The following is a 23,480-nucleotide window of genomic DNA, read 5'->3' on the forward strand; positions in this document are numbered from 1 at the left end:
AAAGCTGTAACCACTGGAACATATACTTTCAAAATAAAAGCCCCAAACAAGATCTTAAGAAATTAAAATACAATATTAATACTTAGATAAAGAAAAATTATTTTGTGTTTGTTAAATACTTTTTTCCTACAAATATCTCACATTTCAATGTGAAAAATGAAGACTTTGAAAACATTTCTGTTTATAGAAATCTGAAAATATTGGCCTGAAAATTATTGGAAAAACTTCAAATATGTGGAAGCCCATTTTCGCCACGTGATTACAACATATCAGGCTCTAAAAAGTTATAATTATGACATAAAAAGTCATAGTTATGATAAATAAAGTCATTATTATGAGGTAAAAAGTGTGAGATTAAAAGTCATTGTTTATTAAATGTAGAAAATCTAAAATATGATAAACACAGTTGAAATCATGACTGCATCGTGTGCAGTGCAGGCAAGACACGCTGCCAACATCCGCTGCTTAAAACGGTTTAAATATAACTAACTGTACATGTTTTAGGCTGATTCAAGCCACCTGATTCATTTGTTTTGAATTGATCCAAAGTCACATTTTAGAAAGCCTCAAAAAACTGAAACATTACTAAATTACTACAAATCGACCGCATTGTAGAATTAGTACTCATCATAAAAACACCCAGAATAAAGTCAAACTATATGCAGCACTATATGTAGCATTCAAAGTGGACACCCTTTGAAAAACTGTACACTTGGCATTATGGAGCAGGTTCTTAAAATAGTATGAGCATAAATTAATGTTTTATAGGCTTTTATTGGCTGGCTTTTCTATATTGTTTGGTCAATATAATAATGATTATAATAATGCTAAACAAAAACTAAAATGAAACTTTAAAAAAACTATATTTAAAATAATATTATAAAGCAACATAAAAATAATAAAAAGAATATATAAAAAACTCACATTATTGAGCTAAATTGACTTTTTTTTCCAGATTTTTAAATAATAATATAATACACAAAACAGAAGAAAAGGGCAGAAGAAAGTTCAATTGGTTGGTTTTTATTTAAACAGGTTCACATTGTAGGGTTATGATAATAGGCACGTATCAAAGTCCCTTTGTAACTTGTGAATCAGGTTTACTCGCATTTTTCCCATATAGAAACTATGTACCACTGTCACGAGAAGAGATCAAGTTAAAAGCGGGCAGTTACTCATAGGGAAGATATGAGACAAATACGTCATTTGGCGAAATGTAAGCCATGGCTTTTGGCTGTCACTAATGCACGTGCTTGAATACAAATCATAGCGGAACTAAATTAAAAACAGATACACAGCCCCAGCTGGTCATTTGTATTTACAAAACACATTTTACAAAAATATGATGTATGAAACAATTTACTCAAATATCCAAAAACGTATAGAAAAATGAATTGATCATTTGATTTTGAAAATGGCTCTCGATACCATTTACCTTACTTTTTACTTTCCTTTACGGCGAGATTAAGTAACAAGCGAACATGCCTAAGAATCCATGACTGTTATGAAATAGTATAGCAGACGACTTTGTGGTCAATGAAAGTGTTTGACCTCAAAATGAATAAAACTTCCTCAAGAGCGACACAATTATTGAACTGAGGCTAAGCTTCCCAGAATGCGTAATTTATGACATAAAAGGGTTGTAAACGTTTTAGGTGTCAGGGGGTTTCCTTTTCCTCATATGTTGACTCAGCCTCTTGCGAAATTGAGTACAAGTACAATAAAATGCTGTCCTCAGTCACATTTTTCGTTGGTTGGATGGAAATTGCCATAGGAGCTTCATATCGACTGGAAATAAATTGATGCTTGTGGACAGAGGTAAAGTCACTGCACTTTTAATATCATTTGTATAACTATAAATTGTACAGAAAAGCGGTATGAGCCACCACGGAGAAGAAATGTTTGATTCAATGGTATGAATGTTAGCTTACAGTATAATATTTATGTGACATTTAACTAAAATATGCAATTATCATAATAATGATATGATGGGTTGTGTTCTGAAATGAGACTCCATTTTTTATTATTTTATCATGTTTTTATAGTGTTTTATTGTGTTATTTGCTGTATTTATTGTTATTATGGCTTGAGTCAAAACAAACCAACTGCAGTTTGATTTATATGAATTGGAATGCAAAGTAGTAGACATGATTTTTGAAAAATTAAAAAATTGAGTTATCTCATTTTGGAACCAAACTATATAGGTAAATGAAATACATATATTTGCTAAATTTTTAACTGTTGCCATGACTTTCTTTCATGACGCCTTGTCCTATTACGTTTGGTAATAATATGTTGTTAATTAATCTTTCATATTACTACATTAAATCAAATATATCATATTTAGACTGACAGCATCTCTCAGATCTTCTTCTTTCTCAGCTTCCTTCAGCTATCTATAAAAAAGCAACAAAATAGTTAAACATAGCCTAACTGCTAAGCATTGTACTATTCTCCTTTTCCAGAAGGTTTGACTCAACACAATACATAACTTCCAATGGCGCACAGACAAGGAAACCATATGAAGAAACTTCAAACGTGCATTTCTTTACTATTGGTGAGTCATCACCGTGTAGCCCCATGAACTTCTACAGTTATGAACATATTTCACAAATTTCTTTATTCGTCGGGTAATAATACAGTCAAATGCAAGGTTAGAATGTTTCATTCAGTTTAATGTGGATCTTTCCAATTTGAAACAATTCCTACAGGTCATACAATTTGCAGTTGGACATCGCAGTGTCAAAAACAAAGGGGATTGTGCAAAAAATGAATTCTGGAGTGGAAATGGGTTCTGCTGTGACAAATGTGATCTAGGTAAGGTTTTCTTGTACTTACGTGTCTGAATGAATTATGCATCCGAGTATTATGAAGCATCCGAGTGATCTATCAAAGAGCCTCAGATTAAAGATAAATCATCTTTCAGACAAAACTCTTATGAGTGAAAAACTGTTTGGTAAAGATGTTCTATTTCACTAATTTCCTCTGTCTTTAGGGTATAAGTTAGTAAAGAAGTGCTCCAGTGGAGTGAAGTCTACATGTGAGAAATGTACAGAAGGGACCTACCAAGACAGGATGAACTATTTTCCAAACTGTTTCAGATGCCAGAAATGTATCAAGCCTAGTAGACGTAAGACAGTTTTTTTAATAACCCTGACATGTCCATTCTGCATTTCGCTGTATTGATTTGTGATACCTTTCTCTCTTGCTTGAAATCTCTCTGACAGCTCATGCAGTGGAGATTTTGGCATGTACAGTCCAAAGCAACACAGTTTGTGGATGTCAGCATGGGTACCGCAAGAAATTTCTCGATAGCTTTACATGGGATTGTGTCCGCTCTAAGAAGATGGCACACTAATGTTCATTAACATTAAAGCCCACTTTTATCCAAAGTGAAAATTACAGTATTAACTAATACAGTATTAACTGAAAGTGATGTCAAGCTTTAGACCCTTGATATATCTTTACTTATTGAAAATATGTCTTGGAGATAAACATTAAACATCAGCATACCTTGTGATTCAATGGCCACAGACAAAATATCACCACAAGAGAGGATCAACAAATGATTAGATTTAGTCAATGTATTCTTTACTGTGACCATTTTGTCTATTAGAATAAAACCCACATTCTCTTACAGTATGCTCTAGTTGGACCTTTTTAGCAAATCATTTTTGCCATTTATTAATACGATAATTTATTCAAATAATTTTGTAGCTACCTCATATTTAAAATATATTGTTCAAATATGTATTGTAAAAGATTGTGGCCTACTTTTTTCTTAATTCTTATTAGACATTATACCACAGACCGATTTCAAATCTATGTCTACGTTTTATTTTGTGTCCTTGTGTAAAGCTGCTTTGCAACAGTGTAAACTGTGAAAAGTGCTATGCTATGCGTAAATTGAATTGAAATATATTTATTTTTAAGGTACTTTTTAATTTGTGTACAAACAAATATTTTCAGAATAGTTTTTTAACACCTGTAACATCACAAAATTACTTAATAAAAATGAAAGAAAATAATTATGTGTGTCTGCTTTTCCTGCAATACAAATGAACATTATGATAAAGAATCATTCACAACTATTTAAAATATATTGATTGAACGAAATTGTTGCCATACGCAACATATACTGTAACATAACATGTCTCTTATGAGATTTATTCAGATATACTGTTTTATAAGGTGGTATTTCCCAGAGATTCAATCATGTGTTCTGATTTGAATTGTAAGGACACTACCCATGCTAGAGCATTTTGTGATGTGTATGATGGTAGTTGAAGTGTTGTACGAGGCTAGTAGATCCTATAGAAAGGAATATAAAATATGCCAGGATGGAAAAAGTATGTTTCAGTATTTCAGGAAGCTTTCAAGAAATGGGATTTAGCTGGTAGACCCAGACAGGGACCTCTTCTGGACCGGAAAAGGTAACTAATGCTAAGTATAAATATTCCATTGGTTATATCAGTGAATATGAAAAAGAGATGAGGGGAAGAATTGATTTTCTTCGCAATGATTTTTGAAAGGGTAACATAACAGGGATGGATACAATATCATGACAAGAAAGGACTAACTACACTTAAACAAGACTAAAAATAAACTCATTACAAGAACTACAAAACCATAAACTAAACTTACAAGACACATGAACTCATCGCACAACAAAAATAAACCAGCACAAGACTGAAGACACAAGGGCATTAAATAAGGGACCAAATCAAGAGGGGAGAAGGTGTAGGGCATGAATCAATAACGAGGAAACGAGAGGATGGGAACAGAGACGAGATTGGAGAGAGTGAATGGCAAGCCAAATAAACAATAGTCGCCTTTCTCCACATTAAACATTAGGTTCTGTCATGATCCTGCCACTAGACCAAGAGAAAATGATGCGGCAGAATCATGACAGATTGTAATGACATGTGATTTTATGCCCTGAAAGAAGCCGTAGAACTGTATTAAAGAGAAGATTATTCGGTCATAATATAAAATTAAGACAAAACAAATTAAAACATGAAACTGGCAGGAAAAGAATTCCAAACGCAGACAGTTCTCAACGCTTTATTTGAAAGGACAACACATAGTCTAACTCAAAATCCCTCGAGGGGGAAAACAAGAACAATATACTTTAACAAAACTAAAGACTTAAAACTTTCGCTAGCCCTTTTTAATGTATATGAATGAATCATCTGAAGAATAAAGGGGTTGTAAAACTGGACACTTGAATCAATCCTTTTATGTATGAAGACGATTTAGTGTTTTTTTCTCCAAGAAGTGCTGGTTTTCAACAACTCCTATGTTCGGAATGTGGTGTGTGTATAATACCAAAATGAGTGCTGCCATGATATGCAGAACAAAAGAGGATGCTGAACTTAAATTCCCAGGGCTGGGTTTCCCGAAACCTTCGTTTCACAACATCGTTCTTAAGAATATGTTGCTACCACTCTTAAGGTATTACTATATTAGAATGACAACGTATGCGATAAGAAGGTTTCGGGAAACCCAGCCCAGATCTATTTGTCTGGGCAAGCATTAACCGAATGCACTAAAACTAAATATCACACATCATAATGGATGATATGAGTGATGATGCTGTACAGGCAACACTGTATGCATGTATGCTCAAGCTAATATTTTGGTTAGAAAATGTCATATTTGTTCTGATGAGGAATAAGATAACCGTGCACATCTCTTTAAATGGCCCCTTTGTAGGATAAGTTTTTGAAGGAAAGTCTCTGTAAGCTTCTGGTTGCTTATAGTGACGTTTTAGGAATTTGCAGAAAAAGTTGAGGTGGAGCAGAGCAAGTGAAGTGTTTTGTAAGGCAAGGGTTCAGTCCTTTCCAGCTGTTATGAGAAATCTGATTTATACATGTACATATCGGTTAGATGATTCTCAGAATGTCATTATAATGTTGATGTCAAACCCTGGGTTTATTGTGGTACGATAACAGTCAAGTATGAGAAAACGTTGGTATAACGTACTGTTTTAATTGCCTATTGCCTGTATCGTGTCTTTCTTATGGACTCAGTGTCTAAAAGTTGTATTGAATTATACTACTGTAGTATATAGGCGAATCAATCAATGGCCTTTTTCATTGAACATATAATAGCCTGGAAAGCATTTTTCAGCAACGCATAAGGATTGGCCAGAGCTGTATAATATTCTGGAGACGTGATATGTGATCTTTTTACGCTTTATTTGTTTCACTTTTATTGACCAGTTTACTGTGCATCAAGGCTTGTCGGAATTTAAGATTGTTGGTTTATACAAATCGAAAAGTACAATTTTCCTAAAGAGCTGACACACAATCCACAAAGGAGTCAATTTCCAGTAGTTGTCATGAAAAGAAAAACTTTAGCTGAGCAACAGAGAAACGTGGTGGTTTCGACCTTATTGTGGTATGAAATTCTGGCTAAAGATCACAGACCGTCACATCCCGTTATGTCTGGGTGTGACTTTGAAGAGCACTACCGGTCATGAATAACTGGAGAGTAAACAGAGCTGGAAATGACTCTTGAGTCTGGGAAGTTCCACGTCAAAATGAAATCGAGAGTATTTCCATATTTTAATACTGTGGGATTTCTGCAATTATGATACAAAAATGTATGTTGGATGCTTCCAGTAACAAGTTGTCTATAACATAGCACTGACAGGCTTAAACTTGGAAAACAACTATTATCTTACAAAATAAAAAAGTGGGCTACATCAATAAACGTAGGCTATTGAATTTTGAATCTGTTCATTTGTTTTCAACTCATAATGTTATATCCACGTCTTCATCTTTATTTTAACTCTTCGTGTTGCTTTGAAACTGAACCCAGAATAAAAATAACTTTATAAAACGTCAGGGCTGCGTTACTGAAAGCATCACAAGCGGATCTTAAAATCGCTTTTTTAAACGCAAGACGCGCAAACTCCTCCGTGATCGGAAAATGGCAGCCCAGTGAAAAAAGAGGATGTCACGTGACATCACCTGCGTGACGTAAGTGTGGAGCTCAAGTGGACGCCGGAAAACAGCTGCGAAAACGTGTTATTAAATACAAGCGTGTTAAAACTATAACACAATTACAGTGACAAAGGTAAGAAGACAATATTATATAGTCCATTTTCTCTTTTATTCAGCATTGTGTGCAGGTTCCTTTACTTTTGCATGGATTTCCCTCATCTAAACACCTCAATATCTAGTATAATAGGCCTACTGTGCCTTACTGTGTTTATCACCTTGACTTAACTTTTATCTTGTAGTAAAAATAGATTTTTGAGTAGTGTTAACAACCAAAATCAGATAGCTGTGTAATTCCAACACCGTGTTTGTTTTACATCTCATTTGGAACTGCTGTTCTCTTCAAAGGGAGAGATTCAGCATGTCCAGCACCGAACCTGTCGGATTGACCCACTGTAAGTGTGTCCTGGTGTTTGCAGTCCTCATGGATCTCCTTGGTGTTTCCGTCCTGTTGATTGGAGTCTTTGTCCCACTTGAGATCCATGGTCGTGACTTTGGCGACCTGTTGGTGTATTCTGGGGCTCTGCTGGTCCTGCTGTCTATGGGCGGCTGGCTCATGTGGTACAGCGGAAACATCGAGGGTTTGATATCTGAGAAGGAGCCAACACACAAACACAATGCAGTGGAGCGGCTCGCCCGGACCCTCAGCCGGCGTATACGGAGGCAACGCCGCAGCTATAGCACACCCTGAATGCTGGGCATTCATGCCCGAGGGTTGACAGATGGTTACACAGCTGTTGATTTGGTTGACTGTTTGTGTTAAAGTGAAAACAATGTATACAGTATAGGCCAGTACCTGTATATTACATTAGGGGCTGGGGAAGGTTTTGCACATGGCATTTAGGATGAAAGGGAGTGTGTGTGCGCGTGTATGTAAACATCAGTTTTTTCTCATAAATGATGAACTGATAAATAAGTCATCATTTAAAATAAGACATGGCTCTTTGGTGCTTTATTTTAACAATACTGAAACACTTGACCAAAACTCAGCACATACTATAGACTAGAGAAATATCTATATCATAGTTTCTCTATGTATATTTACAAAGGTACGTGTCATGTTACAATAGCAAAAGCATTCGATTTTCCAGTTCAGATGGTTTTGTCCTGTCTCACTTAAATAGGTAAAGCCACATGTCCCTCGCTCACAAAATACTGCATCATAGCCAAATCCCCTTAACAGAACCCTCAATTACACAACAAATAACTTAGAAAACAACAAACAATAAAATATTACCATAACATTGTAATATATTGTTCTCAAACAAAACAATAAACGGGAGAGATCTGTATTTAGCTCTTTTATAGGCCATCTCAAAATGAAAGTAGCGTGTCAGTTTCCTGTCATGATAGCAGGCTGCCACAAGAGATTCTGAGACTGGATGTTTGTGCTTGTAGTGAAAATACTGCCGGTCTAAATACGTCACTCTCCATTTAACCACTGAAATAACAAATAAAAATAAAGGTTTGCATCGCTGTCACAATTGTCTCCTGTTCCAGTATTTAGGCTGACTGCAACAAAGGAAAATAAAACGCTATCCAAACCGCAGCAAGATTTGGAAACAAAAAAAGGCATGCTGGAGTGAAGCCATTCTACAGGTCATAAAAAGGACAAAGCTCACTGCAAAACAAGTAAAAAAACTTTGATTGTTTTTGTGCCCCTGAATTCATTTATGAGCACCAATAAAACACGAAAAGTAATACATTGTATTTAGTGTTCATTCACATCATCACAAAGGTAAAAGAAAGAGTTTGGGTGACAAAAAGCCCCTCTAAAGTGTTTTAAAGGGCTGAGCTGGGAACGGAGGGAGTGGGGCTCTGCCAAATAATCATGTGGCTTCGCTCGGATCTCTGTGGGACACACTCGCTGGGACCATCACTACCATCATCTCCTAACAAGGAAAAAACATTCATTTATTTTACAGTACAAAAACCTACGTCACTTTTAAAGGAACCTTCTCAAATTGAAGGATATGTATAGCAGAAATATATTACACATTGAGTCCTAAAGAATAAGGTTTACTATCCAGGCACAACCGGTAAAGTCTCACCAATTCGGAAATTAATGTATCCTTCCCCTCCACTGAGAATGAGCTGAGAGGTAGTAACAGCACCATCTGTTGAATTTGAAGAATTGAGGCAGCCTGCATTAATAAAGGACGACGACATAAAAAGAGAGAAAAGCAGAGTGGTGGTTAAATGTAAAGAATTACTGATAATACTGTTGTTAAATATACTAACTAAAGTAAATAATGCCTTTCGAACCTGGTGCAGAAATAATGAATTTAACTGCTTGTCGGTGGCCGTGAAAACACAGCTGAGCTAAAGCCAGAGAGCAGTACGGTATAGAGCAAGACTCTGAACCTGCAAAAGCAAAATAATGCTCATTTTAAAAAGCACAGTAGAAGCGTCACAACCGAAAGCAAATAAAAACATTTAATACTCATTTATTTATTTATTCTTCTTCAAAAATCAACAACACTCACTTAGTGATAGGGGGATTGAGAAAATAGCACCACTTCCTGTGCCCACCCACAGCCGTCCACTGACCACTGATAAAGCTGTGATCTGAAGAGTAGAGAGAGACAGGTACGCAGACCCTGATAAAAGAAATAACAACCAAGTGAAATAACGCAGGACATAATGCTGATATTCTGTCATGCCGACTCATATGTTTCATTTATCAGCTAAACACTCTATCATACCTAAAGCTTTAGTCACCATGAACGATAAATCAACTTCCTGTAATGGCCGACCGGTCGTCCAATCAAAAAGCCTGAGGATAGGATCCAAACGGCAGGAAGCCCAAACTCCACTTCCTGCTGCGCACAGGAAACGCACCTGCTGCTCACTTCGCTCTGAAACCGTGAACGATTTCTAACACAGAAAGGAAAACGACACATCTCAGGGGTTGAAAATCATGTTTTCAACTTAAGCACAAGATAATCGACATCTGAGACTAACCTCTATTTTCTGTTTTTTAACATCAATCAAGTAAACTTTATTCCAGTATCCCACCCAAAGGCACCCCTCTTTAGCCAGGCAACAGCGTACGGGCTGCAACGGCGGTGAACCCAGGGAAAGCACCTTTTGAGTCTGGAGATTCCAGATACCTAAGAAACATAACTTAAAATCACACATCCGAGTTACAGCTGACAAACCTAAACAGATGAAACCACATAAACACAAACCTGAGTTGTGAGTGAAGAATACAAGAGTCCCGTTGGCTAACCCTGCAACCACCTCACCCTGAGAATACCTGTACACAGAGGATATTCAATAAACTTCTGGCCACTGTTGTGGATTTAGCAACGTAATGTAGACATTGAGAACAAAAGAACTTTACGTCAAGGAGTGCACCCCCTCGGAAAGACAGACAGACTGCAAACAGAGGCGACGTGAGGTGGACGCTGAGTGGATCAGCACACTGCAAGAGAGGAGCACATTTGTCTTAAACTCCACATGAACAATATATATGATACTGCAAAAACAAATGTAAATGTGTCATGCACCTCACCTTCCATCTTGTGTCCCAATCCACACGGTTCCTGCAGTATCACCTGACAAGCAATAACAATAATTGAAACACCACCGGACAACTCTGAGACCATTCATGAATGTATACAACCTTAAAGGGACAGTACACCCAAAAATGAAAATTCTGTCATTATTTACTCACCCTCTTGTCATTTCAAACCTAAGGACTTTATTTCTTCCGCAGAAAACAAAAGAAAGTTGGTAAACAAACAGCTGCGGGACCCATTCACTATCGTATGAACACAAAACCAATGCAGGTCAATGGGTGCCGGTTACTAACAACATTATTCAAAATGATGACAGAATTTTCATTTTTGGGTGCACTTTCACTTTAACAGTAGTTGAAATGACTAGGATGGAAATGGATGGAATGAAAGGTACAAAAATGCGTCAATTTATCATGAAGAAACAAGTAAACTACACATATTCCTTTTCAAACTACAAAGCTGCAGTGCTCAAACTGACCAATAGAGGGCACAGCACAGATGCATAAGGCAGGGGAGTTGGGTGGAAGGCTGAACTGATCAAGAATAGTATTGGAGCGTGCCGGGTCGATCACTGTGACATCGCTTCTGGATGCAGGTCCAGTGATGGCCCAAACGGAGCACTGAGGATGGGAGGTGGGGTGTGAAATGTTTACAACAATAAATGAGACGACAAAAACATGGCATGGAACTTCCAAAAAAACTTATATTTAAAAAAAAATGTTTAATTTTAAATGCAATTTTATGAAGGATCTGCTCTTCATGTGAGGAGTCAGAGGTAAGAGGTAAAAAAACTGACTGCGATTGACACAAAGCCTACCGTCTGATCTCCTGACATGTCTGGAGGGACTGCGACGGCACATGTGAGCTGTAAAAGAGATTGTTTATAAATCATAAATCTTGTCATGAAATTTCAAAATCCTTGACCCGTGTTCGCAAGACACATATAAGAACGACTCACTTCCCTTTTACGTCAAATCTTTATTTGTGGGACTATAATTGTTATATTACCAGCAAACATTAGTAATAAAGACTTAAAAATAACAAAGCTAATTCCTAAATGTGAACCACTGATGACACAGCACTGACACATGACACATAAGGTTTTGGACAAATGACAAATTCAGTCAGTGACTCATTCATTCACTAAATTTCAGCTTAAAAGTGCTTGGAAACCAATACTGCTGCTGTTGTCTCCTGCTGCAACTATTTCTGGGAACCGGTCCTAAACTTAAGACACTTTCTGATTTTTCCGTTTGTTTTGTTGTTGTGGCTGGTGGCAAGAGCTGCTTGGGGCGTTCGTGACGTGAGGCTAAAGGTTTTGGCGACATCACGAAAGTTACGTTGCTACGCAGGGCTACGTATTGTAACCTTATCAAAGAACCCAATAAAATACGAAAATATATATTCCCAAATATTTAATGTAGGCTATAGGGAACAACTTACATAATTTTTTTGTTTGTTTTTAATGTCCCGCCCTGCAAATAAAGTGACAATTTCTTTACCCGCCTCAACCTGACCCCACGGGTTATGAGACGACCCGCGCATCACTAATTTCCCGGGTCTCCCACCTTGGCTGTAGCATCTCTCTGATCCAGCAGTCTCAGGTGGATGAGGACGGGCACATCTTTAGGTTCGGGAGAAGGGTCACAGTCCTGCTCAACACACACACATTTGTTAAACATACTGGGGACATGAAGACTTTTGCACTGTGGCGATATAGCATTTGTACTTTTTTCAAATAAGTATCATTGAGTTTGTTGAACAGTGTAGTTGGTTGGTGTTGTGTTGTTTAGATGGAGTAATGCGGTACGAATTAGTGCACGTACAGTATACTCCTCATGGAAAGTGCGCAGCTTGATGTGAGAGAACTATCAGACAAATCTCTGTTTCTGACACACATGTGGCTCACAGGTCAACCATCTATATATACAGGTAAGGGGGGCGGGAAGTTAACCTTTATGTTTGTAACAGCGAGAGGCATGCTCCAGCCATGGAGCTGTTTTTTACCCAGAGTTCCCCACACGTGAGAACGGATCTCTCTATACAGCTCTCTCTTGCGTAATCTGGGAGACGGAGAGCTCCTGAGAGACAAAGACATAAAGTGAGAATCATTTGAACAACTTAAAAGCCGAATTACATACAAAATAAAAAAACAATGCATCCTTTTCTTTTTTATTTCAAATGGACATAGTCCCTGTGCACAAGGCAAGCTCCAGAAAGAAATAGATCTAAAACATAATACCTCATTATGTAAGGCCTTTTAACACCCATGAAGACATATTTATGTATATTATATTGCATTTCTGTCAATACATTACTTACTCTGTTTGGAGAGAACCCACTGGTGTTTGTTGTGAACCTGTTGTTGGGGAGGCGGTTAACGCTAAAGCTGTGGCTGAAACTAACGGACCCTTAGTTATCCCCAGAAAACGATTAAACCTGCAGGGAAAAACATATATAGTACATGTATAAAGTGACTCTTAGGCACTGATATGTACCCTTACCTGCTCCAGACACTTCCCTTTCCTTCAACAGGGATGCGTTCTTCTTTATTAACTCTTAAGGAGGACAAAAACACAAATGAGCATATAAACTATGAAGTCCAATCGTAATAGCGCCTCTTTTCTCAAGTTACACCATTTCATTCATGTCTAAAGGATGAAAGGAATGAACTATATAACCTGAACTATAAGCAAATAGCACTAATGATAAAGTGAAGGTAAACCGATTCTCAGTAAATTGTTCTGAATTACAGGTTAGAACAATTGAGACAAGAAATTGCATTCTGGGAGATTAACGGACTTCAGAGCCTGAGAGCGCCGCACAGCTTCTTGTAATTCGAAGAGACGCTCTTTGTACTGATTCTTCTCCATGACGACTCGGGCCATTTCGGAACGCGAGAAGCGGCGGAGGGAGGTGGGCAGAGACGCCTACGGAGAACAGGAGAAATCAAGGATTACTATGAGAATAAATGTTTATATTACAGATGATTATCAAGGAAGAGCTATTATGATCATTTGCAAGCCAAGGAAGGTACAGTTTTTAATAGAAAGTGGAGAAAGCATTTTTTTTATATTCCTGAAAATATGCATCGCAACTGAAATCTATCGCACGGACAGTGTGAAAAAAGAAAAGCGAGAGAGAGACGTACATCAGGGTCCTCTGTCTGGACTGTCTCCAGCTCCTTTCGCAGTCTGAAACATAACAATTCTGTTAGTAACCTCCATATGTTAGCAAATTTATTGCATGTTGTGCCAATTAATTATACAGATTATTTGTGCATTTAGATTAAATATAAAAATTAAACTGCTAAAATGGTTCAATTGTAGTATTATTGGTATTTGGTTGTACTGCTGGCACGACACGAGAATCAGTCAGGGGTGTTACCGTTTGGTTTCCTCCTCCATCTCTTTGGTTTTTACTTCTAGTCGGGTGATGGTTTGATGACAGGAAGCAAGTTCCAAATTCAGGGCAGACCTCTCATTGGTCAGCTCTTCAACTCGGGAAATCAGGGCCTTACGAGCAGCATCCACCATTTCACTGACACGAAACAATAATGGCATAAGGTCAGAGAGACAAAGAGAGATCAGAAATAAAGCTGCTATGCTCATAAAGTCATGGCTTATATCCGTAATAGCCTTAACAAAAGATTTAAGATCTTACTGGGTGCGTTTAAGTTCATCGTATTGGGAGAGAATCTGCTCAAACTGGTCTGTGCTATCTGCAAACAGTGGAAAAACAAGGTTTAAAAGAACACAAATGCATAACACCCTTAAACAGTCAAACAGCTCATTTATTGCACAACCCTGAATAATATGTGCCGGTCATAATGAGACTGCTTAAAAAAGGTGTTAGTGTATGATTATGTACTTTAAGCCGGTTATTATTGCAAAATAAAGCCAGACGTGGCAATTACGACTTGACACTCTTTTCCATGTGAAAGGGTAAGTTCATCCAAAAATCGAATTTGTGTGATTTTTTTACCTCCCTTTGTCTTCAGAGCACAAATAAAGATATTTAGGGAACCTCGAGAGATTTTGGCCTCCTCATAGACAACATGGTTATAGTTGTTGTCAAGGTTCAGAAAAGTAGGAAAAACATTGTAAAACTGGTCCATCCGCTCAGAGTGGCGGAAATGTAACGCCTCTTACCATATTTGGGACATTAGGTTCCAACACAATTGTACTGACTGGTACACCCACCTTACTTGCGTATACATTTGTTATTTCTCAAGGAAACTCCCGTAACGCAAACCGGACAGTAGATCCCCAAACGCGATCGTGGGTCTCAAATACTGACAGGTAAATATCATTGTAACCCCTACAACTATATATATACAGTATATATATAAACTATGCGCAAAGCCTTGCCATCATAACCGGGAAATAAGTCTGTAAATTGGAGTAAAATCCCAGGCTTCACTTATCCCGTGCGAATGCGTCACATGAAATACAGATGCGGGAAGGTCATTTCTAAATCCCATGATAAAACTATTCCCCTGCGAATAGGGCTAAGGTTTTATTAAAACGGATATGAAATTCCCTTTTTAATCTTAAATGTTCTTTTTCACACGGCGGCACACACTATGCAAACATCATACCTCTGACACTGGCCCCCTGGTCCACACTTTCCACATATTCCCGGCTGAGTTCAGATAACTCCGAATATAAAGAGTCGGTATTCCTCAAGTTCCAGTCTAAGCTACCCGTGCCATCATCTGCAACTTCCTCCTCTTCTGTTTTTTCATCTTTCACCTTCTGATCATCGTTCGTCTCTTTTTCCTTCGCCTGGACCTGACCGATCTCCTCAAACAAACTTGAGCTGGATCCAGAACTTACCGTCTTGGGACAAACAGGGGAGCTGGAAAAAACAGAGTAACATAAAAAATTGAAGTTGTCTCATGTTTCACAAGTCGTACGAAATAAAATAATGTATCATAAAAGATAACTACATCTGTCAATCAATAATAAGAAGTGTTAATGCAGCTTAAAGGGTAGAGTTATGGGCTCAACTCTCAGAGAACAAACCATAGCTTTGATTAGTTTACTATTATTCTAAACGGGGAATAAAATATAAATCAGGAAGTGACCCTAAACTGACATGTACATGACATGTTAGATGACGTACTGTTGTGCATTCACATACTTGAGACTATGCGCTTAACATCACAATTTTCAATCAACAAAGTATCAACATGCAATTGATTGTAATGTGCTCTTATGGGCAGACAGAAGTAGAGAGGCAACGTCGAATGATGTCTATACAGGCTAACATACTTTTACAAAAATTTGGTTTCTGTTCAGATGAAATTCAAATATTATTGTTTAAAGCATATTGCATACCACTATATACATCTCGGCTGTTTTACGAAATCTTATGTATAAATTAATTATTGAGGGCCAAACGTATATAAGAGTAAGTTCTACACGGTATCAGTCCAGGCTGTGGAGGCATTGGTATCCCTGTATTTATGTAATACATTAATATCTTATGTGGTTACTGCTGTACATTTTTTATGCATTTATGTCATTTGTGTATTTGTCATTTTTTAACTTCAAATCTGTAATAAACGTGATGATGATGGTGAAAAGTCTAACAGACTGTTAAGTAGCGGTACAGCAATGCCCAGCAAGTGACCCGCTTGGACACAAAACCAAGCTTAAGAGTAGGACAAGCGAAATGGAAATCAGGTGTAATCCTGTGAAAATGCAAAACAGAGTTTCAGTGTTGACAACATTTAAAGGACCAGTTAGTAAAATGTAGCAGCATCCCTTTCCAAGCACTATAGAAGCTGACACAACATGGCGAATTAAATGCAAGGGACCTGCGGTGTATGTAAAAAGGGGAATAAAAACAACGCTTCATCATGTAAGGTCTTCATACCTCTGAAGACATAGTTATGTTTATTATATTGCATTTCTGTCAACAGATCTTCCAACAAATTGCACACTGGACCTTTAAAATCATAATGCTGTATAATGTAGTGTTGCGTTGTGTCGGTGTAGACAGGGTGTTGTTAGCCACTAAAGACTGATACTTAACGAGCCAGTAGACAAGTGCATTATGAACTTGGAGCCTGATGTTTAAAACAATACTGCATCTCGACAGTTGGTGAGTGTGACAGTGAATTACAGTCACTCTGATCTAGATTTAAGATGATCGAGATCATTATTCTTTCTAAAAAAACATACCTTGTTTCAAGAAGTCCCTTCAAATTGGCCAGCTCAGGGGTGGAGCTTATAATGTCACTGATGAATAACTGATCTGTGTTATGGTTAACCTCAGTGTCAGTAACTTTGCTGTTGGAAAACATCATTTCTACGACCCTGCCATCTTTTGGACCATGCTGTTTTAAACGAGAGATGGATTTGTGAATATGCAGATCTTTTATATAAAGAATGTAAAAATGCAAATATAAAAGAGATTCCTCTGAATTCACCTCTTCGACAACGGTTTCCGTTTGACCTTCAGTAGAAACAGCATCTGTGTATCTGCCGTAGCCATGATTCCTGCAAACATAATTATTATGTTTTAAGCTTATTACATGTCACATTAGAACAGATGTTGAATTGTGGCAATTTAGGACGGGACAGGATATTTCTGAACAACGAAGAGTGGTCTGTGTCACCTGAACGCAGGGGCTTCGCTCTCCCATTCTTTTCTCCTGTCTAGCAACTCTCGGTGTGACAGTACTAACTGCATGCAAAAGAGGAAAAACTGGATTTAAATTGGGAGACATTTACAGTAAAAACAACACAAACTAAAACAGCAACAGACCTTGTTATGTGTGTGTTTCAGTGAATTGAGTTCTCGAGTCAGATTAGCTTTCTGCTCTTCCAGAGCCACCACTAACATAAACAGAACACAAAACGCATAACAATACAGCATCAACACACTAAAATTCATCTTTGAATTAAATCTCTAACATGGACTGACACAGAATGCAGATTGGACAGCCTTACATTGGTCAGCTTGCTCTCTGGCTTTCTTCTCCAGCTCTCTCTCGCGCTTTTCTCTCTCCTTTTCTCTTGCACGCATTGCCCTCCTCTCCTGCTCAAACTGGTCGTCCAATTCCAAATAGCGCTGTTGGGATATAAAAACAACCTGAAATATAGAACTGCTTGGGAAAGCATTTAACGCTATAATGTTTGTTTATAAATCCATACCTTTATATTACATACACATCATTTTAAGTTAAAGTGTGTCATTTCTGATGCAGTACTGTTACCAAACAAAAGTGCAAAAATGAGTGCTTTGCTCAAACTTTCCTATTGTTTTCTATTGGTCGAAAGAACAGATCATTCAAACACTTTCTGGAAGTGTTGCTTTGTCATGCAGGTCATTATTTTATACATTATGTGTGTATATATCATATTTTACAGTGTTACCAGATTTTTTTGTACATACAAACATAAAAAAGGTTTCAAAGCTAGCTTTAAATGTTATAATCCTTTTTTTTGTAAAAAAAAGACAGTTAATAAGCAAGTACATAAACAATCAGTGTTGAAAACAGTCTTCTAATCTTACCATTTTTCACAACCTTAATCTTAAAATAATGTTTTACAAAGTCTGTTTTGGGAAGTCGTGGCACTCGGCAGCCATCTTTGCAGCGCGCCTCCGGGCCATTATTACGTAATTCACACAAGACGTGAATGGGAATTCTGATATTTCTACATTCGCTGGCTAAAATCTCATATAAACAACATACTTAAAAACAATGCGGTTAGAAATATCATTTTTCATGTTGCTTTAGATACTATGCTTCGCTAGGGCGGCCATATTGAGCGTTGCGTTCCTCCAAATTAATTTCAGTGGCAGACACGCATCTTGTTAATATTAAAATATTTTATTATTTTATAATTTATTTTGTACAGTTTGAGTTGGATATTGCAGGAACTGTTATTTTCTAAATAATTTACATAAAGGTAAGTACACAACCTGTGATTTTATGTTTCAAACAGAGATCTTTCTTTACTTTATTTATAAAGCACTTTTACACAATACCCGTTGACCCAAAGGGCTGTACAATACAGCTCAAAACAATAACATGAAGAAAATAAAGAAAACCACAAGACATCAAAGCACAAAAGACAAAACAGTTGACATTGCTAGATAAAAGCTATTGACACAGGTATTTAAACACAGGCCAAGAAAGCGCAGCTCTAATGGAAGCAGGTAATTTATTCCATAGACCAGGACCAACAGCAGCGAAGGCTCGATCACCTCTGCAGTGGTAACTCGTTCTAGGAGCCATGATGAGACCAAGATTACTGGATCTTAGCGACCTTTTTTGTTTGTCTCAGAAAGATATGAAGGGGCTTGATTATGCAAAGATTTAAAAACAAAACTTAATTTTTTTAATTAATTCTAATTATGACCATTAGCCCATTTAATGAAATAGAATGAGCGAGATATGATCGAACCTCCGTCTGCATGTCAGCATCCTTGCAGCTGCATTTTGGACAATCTGTAAACGCATTATAGAGGATTGATTTATACCATAGTAAAGTGAGTTACAGTAATCTAAGCCAGGGGTTTTCAAACTTTTCATGCCTAGGACCCCCAAATATGTTTTAACCTTTCGCGAGGGACCCCCTTTCAAAAATACATTAAAAAACATTTGTGTAGAGAAGCATTTAAACTGTTATTCAAATAGTATGTGCGATATTATAAAGACAACATATTGTTTGAAAAACTGAAATAATCTTCAGTAAAGAGTTGCAATCAAAAGGAATACAGGATTTTGGCACAGGGTGTTACATAGGAAGAGAGATGAAGGTGAGGGGCAAAGTCATCATTTGATATTATCCCAAATAAAATCATATCTGTTTTGTACGGAAGCCGTAAAGTGCCAATCCTGGATACTGGTGTTGCGTTTTCAGATTTGTAATTTCGTAGATTAGTTTTTTGGCTTTTAGATGTGTTGTTTGTTTTGCGATTTGTTGTTTTGTTTGGCACTTTACGGCTTCCGTAGTTTTGTTCTCATTTAACACCAGAAGATTCAGCTTTAACCATGTTTGTAATTCGTCCTAGGAATTTTGCACTTCTATGCTGCAAGGAAAAAGGGAGTATCATCCGCATATACTGTAGGTGGAAGGACACTCGATATGTCTCAAATATAGCTCCCACTGGTAACCTTAAAATGTAAACAATATGTTTCAAATTCATAAAATGACAAATATTCTCTCACCTCCTGGCTCTCCCTCCTCAGCGCCTTCTCGCTCTGATATCTCTCCAGCAGTTCCTCCCTCTCTCCTTTCTCTTTCTGTGCCTCCTCCTCTCTCTCTCTCAGCTGAGCCCTGGAGCTCGCCAGCCCCTCCAGAACCCACACCAGAATGGGCACCAGGGACTCCACCACACTGGCACCATGAGTCTCCACCACTGACTACAGAAAAGAAAAACTCTTCAGAAATGTAAACATTGATCAGGCTGTTTGAATTCACTTAAAGCTCAAATATTTGGTGACGGTGTGATTCCTGTACTGTGACGTTGCCCAACACAATGCTCTTATGTTAGAGGGCAGCTGCACCCACAGGAAAAGAAGTTCTCATGACAAATACTATGCTCCACTTCCCTTCTGAAAGTCTGTATCTGAACTTCAATATGTCGGTACAGTATGTTTGCGTGAGTGGCAGTTTTTTTAGGTTTGAATATATTTGACTGGTTGTTGTATAAAAATAGACGTGGATTAGTTACCTGTAGTTCGGAGTATAGTTTCCCCGCCTCCTCGCTCACAATATCTGGATCCAGCTCCAGTTCTCCAACTCCACAGAGAGTACTTTCACTGTAATCCATCTTTGCGCACCCCCAGTATTCTGTTTGGCTTATTTAATATCACTATGATCTGAATCAACTCCACCTGCTTGGCTTTCTAAACTTTGCTGCTTGACCTAACACTGTTCTTTTTCCCTTCTTATCAAAGTTTTCACTACCTCAAATTGGTTTCAGTGTGCAGCAAAGCAAAAGTGAAAACACTATGGTAAGTTTGTTAGCGGATCTGTGTGTGTCTACTAATACATCTCTTCCTCATACTGCTCTCATAAATAGCTACCTGAGAAACAAAACGATGTTCTTATGCTGTACAATATTTCCAGTTAATTCTTCCTCGTCCATACTTCTCTTCGTCTGACTCATAGTTAAAAAAAGCGAATAACAGTCACCAGACAAGGGGTTAGGAGGCAGAGAAGCAGGTCTTGTTAATGTCTGGAGGTGTTTTGGTGTCCATTCTGGGCAAAAGAGAAAAGGATGACACATCATGCAGTGGGACGTGCAACAGGTCATCGAAACTATTTAAACAGCACATTGTTTATAATAATAATGGATACGCTTCCAACGGAGAGGATCAGAGGACGTATTTTTGTAGGCTAACCCGGAAAGAAGTCCCGTGTTGTTCCCTCGACCGAAAGCCTATGCATTTTTCCTACAGACTTTTGGACGATCGACAAAATAAGTTTTATGATGTTTACTCGTTCTTGTCTATCGAGATCATCTTTACAAATGAACGAAACATTTTTTTTTACTTTTGAAGCCGAAATACAATCGGCAGAAGCTAACACGACGCTATAAACAGACTACACTTCAGGTCGTTAGATATCAAGGTCACCACCACCAAGCCTCCGACAACTCTTTCAAACTTTATTAAAGCTGCCGTAACACGCAAAGTTTCTGCTTTATAAGTCTGGATATGACTTTCTTTCTTCCGCAGAACACAAAAGAAGACATTTTGAAGAAAGTCGGTAACCGAACAGCACAGGCACCCACTCACTTCTATTGTATGGACCCAAAACCAGTGCCAGATGGCAACATTCTTCAAAATATCTCCTTGTGTGTTCTGCGGAAGAAAAAAAGCCAAACAGGTTTGAAATGACAAGAGAGTGAGTAAATGTAAATGTTCGGGTAAACTATCACTCCAGGAGCCAAAAATACTTTAAATAAACTTCATAGATGCGTTGAAATATTCGCGCTATTTTCCATTTAACTGAATAAAACCAAAAAATGTGGGTGATTATGAATGCCGAAAAACATTGATCCCGATGACAGGATAAGAATAACTCGAATTATTTCCATGTTATTGTTTAACTACTACAAAATGTGTCATTCATAAACAACAGTGTAGATGTTTAGGTTTAAATCGAGGCTATGTAACGGACTTTATATACATTAACATTTAACTACTAACTTCATATTGATGAATGTATTGCCATAACCTTGTCATTGTTTGTCAAGACTGCGAAGGTCACTTCGAGTTCAATAAAACAAGTCATTATGTCAATGACCATCCCAATGAAATGATCCCCAAAACAAGAACTGTCATCCATTTGTGATAGTGAATGACACAACGATCGCGTCCCAAATAGACAGCAACTTTTCTCAATCCCTAAGAAGCACTAGTGCATCCAAAGAAACTAAGAAACACGCTGTCAAGCGAACAGAAAGTCTTCTCGTGACGTCGGAAAACACCTTAAGCGCTTTCTGCCTTCGCCTGCATGACACTTGGCCTTTACACTTGGCATATTTCACCACGAAATGATCAATGCGAGTTATATTCCGGGTTATTTTTATCAACTCACCTTTACACACTATTGTAGCTCGAAAACCGTATCTATGAGCTCGCGCAGATGAAATTACAGTCCTTCGAAACCATATCACTTACTCCAAGCCAGGTTAAACAAGAGGGCGTGGCTAGGACGCAAACAGCCAGAGTGACGCAGAGTTTAGACCTATCGAAGAGAACGACGCGACGCGCGATCCAATCACAACGCGTAGAGGATGGGAAATGGGCGGTGCTTCGCAGCGGAGAAATACAACTTTCCTGAAACTTGAACGTTTGACACGTGACGGCGAGGCGATAAGTCGTCATGTGACTTCAGGCGCAAATCGTACCTGGGCAAACCTTCGCATTCCTGAATGAGGGCTTCAAGAAAATCAGACGTCGGAAGGTCTCATGCGGATCAAGTCTTCGCACATTTTACGTTTTGCTTTATTTTTGACAAACCACGCCCACAGTACAGTAATGATCAACACGCTGTCAGCTTTCGCCATATGAAGCAGAGACGATTTTGTTTACACTTGATCACGACTGCAGCAATATCAGCAGTTTGCATTCACACGTTGCTTTTACATGTTGTCACTCTATCCGGCCAATGTATTGAGTGTATGGTTTTAATTCAATTGACTTTGATCAACCTTTGCATGCACATTAAATCTGCTTGATTCACTTATTCACGGATTCTACAGGGAAACCCTATAATCCCCCCAAACATGCAAAGGTAACTTTGTCAAATCAAAGACAGTATGTTGGTGATCATATATACTTATGTCGGTCAGTTTCAAGCTCCCAGTTCACCCCCCAACAATAGATTAACTTTATTGCAAAGTTTATCATCACATACTTTGATCTTATGCTTTACATGTATTTTCTAATCAAAAGACCACAAAACAGTTGTAGCAGCATTTTTCGGCATTAGTTATATGTGTCGTTACATTTTCAATTGACAAAGTCATAGTTACATTCACATTTTACCAATTTGACAAACCAACAGCTAGTTGACAGTCGAGCGTGTTTGAATTTGTGTGTGTGTCTGTTGTTTGAATGTGTTTATGATAGATTTCAACTTGTTAATACTAAAATATGAAAAGACACAATATGAGCAAAAAAGCTAAACTTAATAGGATAATTTAAATAAGGGCACTAAATCCCTTTCCCGCTCATTCTACTTCACAACTCCTTCCTGGTGGAACATTCTTCCCAATGCGGTCTGGTCAACCACATCTCTTACAACCTTCAAAAAACTACTCAAAACACACCTCTTCTGTGAATACTTGACAGACAAATAAAAAAAAAACACATACACTAACTCTCTTCTCTCAACAGGTAGTGGCTAGCTTTTGTTGAAACTAGTAACTTTGTATAAGCACCTATTGTATTATTGTTCCTGTATGAGATATC

General features: G+C 37.8%; 1 protein-coding gene across 1 annotated transcript; it reads right to left on the reverse strand.

Annotated features, from left to right (window-relative positions):
* Positions 1–7,101: 7,101 nt before the first annotated feature.
* LOC306901458 (C-Jun-amino-terminal kinase-interacting protein 4) lies at positions 7,102–22,235 on the reverse strand. The gene is made up of 28 exons (XM_079469201.1): positions 22,102–22,235; positions 20,228–20,757; positions 19,722–19,916; positions 17,494–17,614; positions 17,309–17,379; positions 17,160–17,227; positions 16,971–17,040; positions 16,723–16,877; positions 15,132–15,391; positions 14,195–14,252; positions 13,919–14,071; positions 13,683–13,725; positions 13,334–13,461; positions 13,036–13,089; positions 12,854–12,970; positions 12,486–12,612; positions 12,100–12,183; positions 11,349–11,396; positions 11,010–11,151; positions 10,525–10,567; positions 10,354–10,434; positions 10,199–10,266; positions 9,972–10,120; positions 9,713–9,884; positions 9,494–9,607; positions 9,273–9,371; positions 9,059–9,151; positions 7,102–8,899 (listed from the first exon to the last, which is right to left on the reverse strand). Exons 2-28 carry the CDS (start codon positions 20,324–20,326, stop codon positions 8,790–8,792), a joined length of 2,922 nt encoding a protein of 973 aa, XP_079325327.1. The 5' UTR covers positions 20,327–20,757; positions 22,102–22,235; the 3' UTR covers positions 7,102–8,789.
* Between the last annotated feature and the right edge of the window lie 1,245 nt (positions 22,236–23,480).

Source organism: Barbatula barbatula, assembly GCF_947034865.1.
Source record: "Barbatula barbatula genome assembly, chromosome: 12".
NCBI classification, from domain to species: Eukaryota; Metazoa; Chordata; class Actinopteri; order Cypriniformes; family Nemacheilidae; genus Barbatula; species Barbatula barbatula.